Source organism: Salvelinus fontinalis, unplaced genomic scaffold, assembly GCF_029448725.1.
Source record: "Salvelinus fontinalis isolate EN_2023a unplaced genomic scaffold, ASM2944872v1 scaffold_2105, whole genome shotgun sequence".
NCBI classification, from domain to species: domain Eukaryota; kingdom Metazoa; phylum Chordata; class Actinopteri; order Salmoniformes; family Salmonidae; genus Salvelinus; species Salvelinus fontinalis.
Window position 1 is genome coordinate 6,398 of NW_026602314.1, and position 10,669 is coordinate 17,066.

At 44.4% G+C, this 10,669-nt stretch overlaps 1 protein-coding gene across 2 annotated transcripts; it reads right to left on the reverse strand.

The window, feature by feature from the left end:
- Window positions 1–1,891: 1,891 nt before the first annotated feature.
- Window positions 1,892–10,305, reverse strand: LOC129850528 (zinc finger and SCAN domain-containing protein 5C-like; the record flags this gene model as incomplete). Of its 2 annotated transcripts, none has more annotated exon segments than XM_055916892.1 (5): window positions 1,892–2,996; window positions 3,101–3,173; window positions 6,684–6,896; window positions 7,276–7,412; window positions 9,030–10,305. In XM_055916892.1, coding segments are annotated over 5 exon segments (1,826 nt in total), but the record flags the coding sequence as incomplete, so codon positions are not given.
- Window positions 10,306–10,669: the final 364 nt, after the last annotated feature.

The following is a 10,669-nucleotide window of genomic DNA, read 5'->3' on the forward strand; positions in this document are numbered from 1 at the left end:
ACACTTTTTTGGTTACTACATGATTCCATGTGTTATTTCCTAGTTTTGATGTCTTCACTATTATTCGACAATGCAGAAAATCAAGAAATACTCTTGAATGAGTAGGTGTGTCCAAACTTGACTGGTACAGTACATATTACCACGACTAACCTGTACCACAGCACATTGACTCGGTACACCTGGTATATTGCCTCGTTATTGCTTTTCCCCCCAATTTTTTAAAACTTTAGTTTACTCACTTTCCAAATATTTGTATACTTAAAAACAGCATTGTTGGTCAAGGGCTTGTAATGTTAAGTAAACATTTCACGGTAAGGTCCACACATGTTGTATTCGGCGCATGTGACATCTCACCTGCCATTTGTATACGATCAGAAGAACGGCAAGGGCTAAATGCTTGCACAGGCTCCTTCTCCCTCCCTGTGCCAATCTCCTTCGTCAGGGGCTTCCTGTTCGGTTCATGGCCACACTCCATTTCCACACGAGGAGCAGCGTAGCTTTCTTCCATTATTTGACACACTGCTAGTACGGCTGTTGCTGTTAAAGTTTCCATAACGGACGCTACACGCGCACGAAAAACGATTTCGTTGAACATCTTTTTTATTAATTGACTACAAGCACAAGCCAGCTAGCTTCTTCTATGCATTGCTTGCTGTTTGGGGTTTTAGGCTGGGTTTCCATACAGCACTTTGAGATATCAGCTGATGTAAGAAGGGCTTTATAAATACATTTGATTTGATTCTCCTTCTTCGGGATTAGCGGATCGCATCCAATTTAAATGTACGTACACCGCCACCTACTATACTAAAGTGGGGCCAGTCATTTCCTACCTACATTAAATTCTCATTATTCCTGTAACTAAAATAAATACATCCACCACTTAACCCTACACCTACAGTATATACCACTATTTTATTAAAATCACCACCCCATTACCTCTTCTGCAGTAAAATCTCGTACACCCAGGTACTTCTCTGCAGCTGCCACCTACACTCATTAAAAACCCACTGGCGTTACATCCTTTAACTATTGTCAAATGCCGTACCTCCAAGTACTTCTATGCAGCTGTCACCACTTTATTTTCTGTGATTTACGTTCCATTTCAGCGGTTCAATTGATAACCATGGCAATGAATGCTATGAAGCCAAACTTACTATGCAGGCTAGCTAGCAAAACAAACTTACCCGCGCAATACCCTTTTCCGGGGTTAAACCATCTACTTCCGGAGACAATTCAGCGTAAACATTGAAATCACAGTTTACTGTCTGATGAGATAAAGCTTCATGCATTATTCTCAAAGACAAAATACGTTCTTCTCATTTCCCATGAGTTGGTTTATTTCTCAAAACATCCCAAAAAACGTTTAAACTTTAACACAAGCAAGTTCCTTGTGACAATCTTATTTTGACCTGATTATTTTCAACACTACACAAATACTGTAGGAATTTGAATAATAAAAAGTTGAACTTTATGTTGAACCAATATAACAATAAGCAGCAAACATTGAGTCATTCTTTTCATTACAATTTGCTCCAGAATACAAAATAATAGTTAGAGGAGAAAAAAGAGAACGCAAAGTATGAATACAAAGAACAGGTAACGCGACTTTTAATGCCGCGTGTACATGCTAGTCGGAACTGGGAAACTCGGAAATCTCCAACTTGCTAACTGGTTGAAATCGTGTATAACTAACAAGTCGAACATTTCAGAGTTGAGGCATTTAGCCAGAGCAATCACACACCTCATTCAATTTCCAATCAATTCAGAAAAAAACATTCCTAAATCAACACAGCAAATCAATACAACATATCATTTCCTTGCGTGAACTGCCTGGTGTCTTATCAGATTGCTCAGAAAGGAGAAGTTTTTTCCACACTGGGTGCAGTGGAACCGTTTCTCCCCTGTATGGACACTCTGATGCACTTTCAGGTTGCTGGAATGAGAGAATTGTTTCCCGCATTGAGCGCATCTGAAAGGTTTCTCCCCTGTGTGTACTCTCTGGTGCCGCTTCAGGCCGCACAGCTGGCTGAACTGCTTCCCACACAGGGCACACTCGTACGGTTTCTCCCCCGTGTGGACCCTCTGGTGCATCTTGAGCTGGCACAGGTGAGGGTACTCCCTCCCGCAGAAGGTGCACCTGTAGGACCTCGCCCCCTCCTCCCTAGACCCTCTGTCCTGATGAGTCCCAGTCATGTCGCCCAGGTGGGTGTTGGGGGCGCTCCCCTCGAAATCCACCCAGGTGGGGTACTGCAGCTCCCCGGTTCCCTCGGCCAATGGAGCGGTGGCTGCGGGGTTCTGAAAGGTGCCGAGGCGGTTGTTGAAAGCGCCGTCCATGCCAATGGTGTAGAAGTGATTGTCAGGTGAGTTCTGTCTTGCTGCTGGCTGGACACCTGGGTGAGGATGATGATGATAAGTGTTACTCGAATGTCCTCCAAGAAGCATGGCATCTGCTTCACTATGTCCTCCTTGATGATGCCGGTGTTCCATGATGTCACCATGTCTCCACGACGAGGGCGTGCCATCCCCATCTTCCCCCTCGTCAACATGGAGGGGGTCAATAACTATGACCTCAGACTTGACCCCTGAACCGCCCTGGGAATACTCGTGTTCACCCCTCACCATCTGAGGAAGTGGGGGAATGGGGTTCAACTTTTTGAGAGGCGAGGGGCTTCCTGAGACCGTCTCGGCAGCATAACTAGAACAAGATGGCCGATCATTCGCTGTATCACTGCCTCTTTGCTTACGGGAGTTTACAGGCAGATCGGTTGTTCTCTCGGGGTTTAGGCTGCACTGCTGTTTAGCAACAGGTCCTGGACCTGTGAGTTGGAGCACCTGGCTCAGGCTCTCAGGCTCCGGGTCTGACTTGAAAACAGTGTCTGATCTGTTGACAGTCACTATGCTGTGTTTGGTTCTGAGCTGCTCAGTGAGCTCTGTTTGGTCCGTGTCTAGAGAGGTCTGTGTGTTTGGGTCTGTCATTCTGTGGCCACTATCAGTGCCTGAAGAGACAACAAAAGCATGATGGTCATATGTAGTCAAATAAAAACAATGAGGTTGTCAATCAGTATGTCATTTTTTATTACAGCAATCCATAAATCCTTACCTGGCATCTCCCTCAGACCCTCTTCTTTCTTCCATGGCTGGAGGTCTCTCTCCCCTTCCACAGTAGATTTGGCCTGAAAAGAGGAGGAAGGACAGAATAGACAGACATGAGCTCTACAAAGCTCTCATACAAATGCAGGTCTATTATAACTTAGATATTACTAAGCTATAATATTGATCAACTGGCTTGAATTAAGATGTTAATTTACTGACTCAACTCATGGACACAGAACATCTGAAACTTCTCTGTCCTCAAAACATTTGAAACTAAAATTGGACTGCAATAATTTCCTGTACTTTTGAAAGGAAAACATAGTTTCCTGCCAACTGACTGATTTCATTGTAAGCAATGTGAGAATACACTATGTAGGTTCTATTTGAGAATATATATGTAGGGTCAATGTTAGAATATATATTTAGGGTCAATGTGAGAATATATATGTAGAGTCAATGTGAGAATATATATGTAGGGTCAATGTGAGAATATATATTTTAGGGTCAATGTGAGTTTATTAGGTACGTCTGGTGAGTCTGGTGGCCCTGGCTTGCTATATAAAGCAGGCAGACAGGCATCGAGGCATTCAGTTACTGTTCGATTGAACGTTAGAATGGGTAAAACAAGCGACCTAAGAGACTTTGAGCATGGTATGATTGTCAGTGCCGGGTGCGCGGTTCCAGTATCTCAGAAACGTCCGGCCTCCTGGGATTTTCACGCACAAACGTGTCTCTAGGATTTACCGTGAATGGTGCGGCAAACAAAACATCCGGTCAGCGGCAGTCCAGTGGACGAAAACAACTTGTTGATGAGAGGTCGAAAAATAATGTCTAGAATAATGCAAGCTAACAGGCGGACCACAGACAGACAAATAACAGCGTAGTACAACAGTGGTGTGCAGAACGGCATCTCGGAACGAACAACTCGTCTGTCCTTGTCATGGATGGGCTATTGCAGCAGACGACCACACAAGGTTCCACTCCTATCAACTAAAAACAAGCAGAAGCAGCTCAAGTGGGCACGCGATCACCAACACTGGACAACTGAGGAGTGGTACTACCGCATAGCCATTTTGCACAAGAAGCATGAGTCAATAGCCCCATCTTGCCTGGTGTCAACGGTACAGGCTGGTGGCGGTGGTGTAATGTTTTCCTGGCACAGGAATGTACCAATTGAGCAATGTTTGAACACCACAGCGTATCTGAAAATTTTTGCTGACCAGGTGCATCCCTTCGTGAATACAGGGGGGTCCGACCCAGTACTAGATGGGTGTACCTAATAAACTGGCCAGTGAATGTATATTTACGGTCAAGAAGCACCATGAGGGGCCTCCCGAGTGACACATCGGTCTAAGGCGTCACTACAGACCCGGGTTCGATCCCAGGCTGTGTCCGGGAGTTCCATAGGGCGGTGCACAATTGGCCTAGTGTCTCCCGGGTTAGGGGAGGGTTAGGCTGGGGGGCTTTACTTGGCTCATCGCGCTCTAGCGACTCCTTGTGGCGGGCCCTGCAGGCTGACTTCGGTGTTTCCTCAGACACATTAGTTTCGGAGGACGCATGACTCGACTTTGGCCTCTCCCGAGCCCGTTGGGGAGTTGCAGCGATGAGACAAGCTCGCAATTGGATATCACAAAATTGGGAAGAAAAAGGGGGTAAAATACAAAAAAATAAAAAGCACCATAATTCTTTGAAAAATAGTATTTATTGAGGGAATTATAGGATTTAATGAACATATTGGTACAAAAGGACAGTTTTTCACTCTCACGGTACAATTGCAGGATCTGCTATAACTTGTTGAGGCACGCAGTATTCTTATGAGAAAACAACAACTATCAACCTTAAAAGTGAATGTGAATGATGCTGTTGGCCTTGAAGGAGCCAAGGAACTAAGAAAACGTAAAAGTTTATGCCGATAATGTAAATATGAACCACATTGTATTGTAAACCAGCCTTGTCTCATAGACTAGATGTAACATAGTACATCTATAACTGTGACCCTCAAATGAATATGATATGGTACTTTTGGTATAGTTACATGAGAAAGGAGGTTACTTAAGGCAACAATGAAAGGAGTGTGGTTGGTCGGCGTGGATGCGTGGGCGTACAACACAAAAGTCAAAGGTTGAGTGTTCAAATCTCATTATGGACAACTTTAACTACTTACTACTTTTTAGCTACTTTGCAACTACTTGGCATTTTAGCTAACCCTTCCCCTAACCATAACCCTTTAACCTAACTCATAACCTTAACCCTAACCCCTAGCCTAGCTATCTAATCACATAGCTAACGTTAGCCAACACAAATTGCAATATGTCATATGTTTTGCAAATTTGTAGCGCTCTGCAAGAGCCGACTAGGTGAAATCTGTTGACGTGCCCTTGAACAACGCACTCAAGCATAATTGCTCCTGTAAGTCGCTCTGGATAAGAGCATCTGCTAAATTACTAAAATGTAATAAATATTTTTTTGTTTTTTTTTAACATGCATGAGACCAAAGCAAACATATGACAACGTTTGAACTCATGATATTGCTATAACATATTTTCAATAGGAATCTCTTGCTTCTGTGTCAGTTCTCAATGATGAAGCTTCTGATGTCTTTTCAGATTGCTGGAGTGGGAGAACCTGCGGCCGCACTGTGCACAACTGAAGGGCTTCTCTCCAGTGTGGACGTTGTGGTGCACTTGGAGCTGACTGGCGCACACAAAGCTCTTCTCACACAAAGGTGCAGGCGAACACACGCTTTCTGGTGTGGCCAACAGCGTACTGCCGCAAGTCACTCTCATGGACAAACTTCTTATGGCAGTTTGTTACGGTTGTTCTACGGTGCATAGTCTACCGTGTGTGGTGAGATTACTCAAGTGAGAGGAAATTGTGGTGCTTGGTCTAAAATGGCCAACAGGAAGTGAGGTATGAGTTGCTTGTTGAGCTCCTCTTCCTGGTATTTCAGAGTGTCTATGGAGGCTTGCCAACGAACACCAACTATCTTTGTTGGCCTCACCTGCATTTCCTGTGCCAAGATGCATGCCTGTATTTATCTCTGAGGGCCGGAAGCCAGGTGAAACCAATTGCGTGGTGTTGTCTCGCATCAATTCGGTGTGAATCATTGGTGCGTTTCTGTTAAACACTCCCACTACCTGCTTATTTCCAGTCCCATTGACCTGTGGTGTAGTAGCTGTACCCACCTGACCCCACTCAAAACCTCTATCTACCTGCTGCCCACTGGACACAGAGTCAATCACTATCACATGTTCTGATGAAGAATGGAACGACTTGGGGGAAAACCTGAGGTTTTCTAACCCTACACTTCTCATTTCCATGGCCGAGCTAGTCTGTGTTTCTGGGCCCACTGGGCCACTCCCTAGGTCCATAACTTTAGTGTGAGCAGCAGAGGCACCATCATCAGTCGCTACTACCTCTCTGCACACCTGGTTTAAAGAATCTCTTAGGAGATTGAGGTCCCTGTTCATGTCACACTTTGTGTCCAGACTCTGTCTCTCTGCTCTGGGTTCAAGTCCTGTAAACTGCTGTGGTCCCTGGTTCACATTCCCTGTTTCTGACTGGAGGAAGACGACGTCAGATCCACTGACCTCCATAGCAGTGTTGTTGTAGTTGTTGCCTCTGGGGCCACTGGACTGGAAGGCGGGGTCCTCTGTGGTGGCTGCAGCCAGTTGGTTGGTTAGCTCTCTGCTGCCCTCCACTGTTCTGGCTGGGTGTCTGGACCTAGAGTCCTGGTCATCTGTTTCTCCCTCCACCTTGATGATCAACAGGTCTGATTCCCCTTCCTCTGTCTCTGCTGACTGCTGATGGGGTTAAGTGGGAGAGATGAGTGAGACAGAGCATACACTATCTACTGAATGGAGATATGGGCATGACATGGGATTTAGTGAAATTCAAAGTAGTTGCCTTGGTGTTATTGTGTTATAACCAGTGGTGGAGGGTAAACTCCACCTTTTGTATTTTGCGTGAGTGTTTACAAACCGTTTGTGCAAAAATGCCTTGAAAGTATAGAGAGTATTACTTTAATCACAGCAAACATCTATGGTTATAATGTGCTGGGATATATTCGTCTATACAGACATAACCTCATCCCCAGGCGGAAGGAAGTGTCTCGTGTCCGAGACAAAAACAGATATAAGTCTGTGAAAGTATGAAAAATCGGCTTTTAAAATTGGAACTTACCTCATCACTTGTAATATCCATATGCCTTGATGGAGAGACATCTTCTTGGTCCACGTCTATGGGCTGTCTGTCTCTTGGTATGCTGCTGTTCCCAAAACTCCTGTTGGAAAGTCTGTTTCTGCTTTGCCAAGTAGGTCCTGGAAATAATAGGGGAGGTAAAAAAATAATAATAATTATAACTACACTACATGGCCAAAATAATGTGGACACCTGCTTGTCAAAAATGTTCATTCAAAAATAATGTGCATTAATATGGAGTTGGTACCCCCTTTGCTGCTATAACAGCCTCCACTCTTCTGGGAAAGCTTTTCACTGGATGTTGGAACATTGCTGCGGGGACTTGCTTCCATTCAGTCACAAGAGCATTCGTGAAGTCGGGAACTGAAGTTGGGCGATTAGGCCTGGCTCGCAGTCGGCGTTCCAATTCATCCTAAAGGTGTTCGATGGGGTTGAGGTCAGGGATCTGTGCAGGCCAGTCAAGTTCTTCCACACCGATCTCGACAAACCATTTCTGTATGGACTTTGCTTTGTGCATGGGGGCATTGTCATGCTGAAACAGGAAAGGGCCTTCCCAAAACTGTTGCCAGAAAGTTGGAAGCACAGAATTGTCTGGAACGTAATTGTATGCTGTAGTGTTAAGATCTCCCTTCACTGTAACTAAGAGGCCTCGCCAAAACCAGCCCCAGACCATTATTCCTCCTCCACCAAACTTTACAGTTGACACTATGCATTGGGGCAGGTAGCGTTCTTCTGGCATCCGCCAAACCCAGATTCGTCCGTCGGACTGCCAGATGGTGAAGAGTGTTTCATCACTCCAGAGAACGCATTTCCTCTGCTTCAGAGTCTAATGGCGGTGAGCTTAACACCACTCCAGCCGATGCTTGGTATTGCGCATGGTGATCTTAGGCTTGTGTGCGGCTGCTCGGGCCATGTAAACCCATTTCATGAAGCTCCCGACGAACAGTTTTGTGCTGATGTATTGTCCAGAGGCAGTTTGGAACTCTGTAGCGAATGTTGCAACCGAGGACAGAAATGTTTTTTTGGGCTATGCGACTTCACGACTCGGCGGCCCCGTTCTTTGAGCTTGTGGCCTACCACTTCGCGGCTGAGCCGTTGTTACTCCTACACGTTTCCACTTCACAATAACAGCACCTACAGTTGACCGGTGCAGCTCTAGCAGTGCAGCAATTTGACAAACTGACTTGTTGCCAAGGTGGTATCCTATGGAGGTGCCAAATTGAAAGTCATCGAGCTCTTCAGTACGTGCCATTCTACTACCAATGTTTGACTATGGAGATTGCATGGTTGTGTGCTCGATTTTATACACCTGTCAGCAACGGTGTGGCTGAAATTGCCGAATCCAATAATTTGAAGGAGTGTCCACATACTTTTGTATATATATATATATATAGTGTATGACAGTTTAATAAATTATGATTACTTTCCATATACCCCCATCCATCAATGGTGTTTTTACAGAGAACATGGCAAGCATAATACGTTCATGACGTGTGTAATGTGTCTTTAGAGCTAGAAGGATCCTAGCTGTGTTGACAGTACAAATTAAGCATGATACGTCATATATGGAATGTCAACAATACTGCTGGGCCCTAACTGTATTGACAGTACATAAATCATGGATGTATTATGCTTGCTTTGAACTTTGTAAAACACAATTGATGGACGGGGTCAAATTGAAGATTCATGTAATTTAGCCTATGTGCACTGTCAAATTCATCATCACCACCACCAACCTGTCGTTGTAGTCTCTCGATGGTTGTGTCTGTTTAGGAGGCGTATTCCATGGAAGCGATTGTGGACGGACCCATTTGAAAACTTTGTTCTCTCAGCCCGAAACCTCGCGATCTGAAGTTCCATCAATTTCATATTCCTCCGTAGAAATTCGTTCTCCTTTTGGCTTTGGGAAATCTCCAGGTGTACAACCGCATAGCCATCGTCAACAATTTTGCAGATTTCGGCTACAGCCGCGTTGGCTAGCACCTCCATGATTGAGGCTATCTGCGCCTGGAAATCGACCACGGAACCCGACATTGTCCCCCGACGCTTTTGGTCCCTTTTCAATATGAAAACAGTCTTTGTGTTTTCTATATTATGATTCTCTACAGTTATCTAGCAATCTAGTAAAACAAATACAATCATATCAGAAGCTAAACATCGATAGATAGATAGCTTTTGATTGTAGCTAGCTTTATTTTCCTCGTCACAGTAATGTAATCATATGCTGGGCTGTAGAACATATGCTGGGCTGTAGAATTTAAAGTTTAACACTGCCACCTACTGTATAGGAGTGCTGCACAAGAATGTTGTACCTATGAAAGAAATATGTAATTTCGTGTAAACATTAGATTTTTTTACTGTACTTTGGATCATCACTGCAACAATACAAATTCATAAGGATGTTTAAAATCTTCACCTGTAATAACTTCTACATTATCAATCCACTCTGGACCAAGCATCAAGCCAGCTGAACTGAAAACACTACCCCCTACACAGAGGGTAGCGTTCCATGTGGAAACCTTCCAAACTGTTAACACATGGACCCAGTTTTAATATGAAAACCCCAGACGTGTGGAGCTTTTTCCCTTACAACCAGGGCCAGGAGTTTTTCCACACAACGTGCCTATCATTACTCCAAGTGGAGATGTGTGAATTAGCCCCTAGATGCTGATCTTGGGTCAGTATTTATTTTATTTTCCACAACCAGTTAAGGTTAGGATTGGATAAGAGGAAGCTGATCCTGGACCTGTAGCCTGTTGAAATTCGGGAAGGGGGCTTGCTTCCCTCTTTGGGGAACCTGGTGGAGAGTAACCCTTGGGGATGAAAAAGCGGTTTCGGGTGGACCGTCCATTGAAATCTAGCAATTTGGACCTCGATCCTACAATTCTCCTTTGCTCTGTGTTTTGAGTGTCAGGGGGACACTTTGTCTGTCCAGACTCTATTGCCCCTCCGCATCCTCCTCTTTGACAGTAGATTTGGCCTGAAAAGAGGAGGGAGGAGTTAAGTCGACGGGCATGAGCTCTACAAAACTCTCCAAACAAATACAGGTGTATTATTACCAAATCAAATTGTATTGGTTACATGCTCCAAATACAACAGGTGTAGACCTTACAGTGAAATGCTTACTTAAGAGCCCATTCCCAACAGTGCAGTTAAAAAGACAAATATTTGCGAAATAAAAAAGTAAATAGTAACACAATTAAAACAATAACGAGGCTATATACAAGGAGCACCATTACCGATTCAATGTTCCTGGGTTCGAGGTTGTTGAGGTAATACATTATAGTATGTACTTGTGGGTAGGGGTAAAAGTAACTAGGCTGTATTATTGATCAAATGAAGTTGTTCCTTTACTGACTCAACTCATGGACACAGA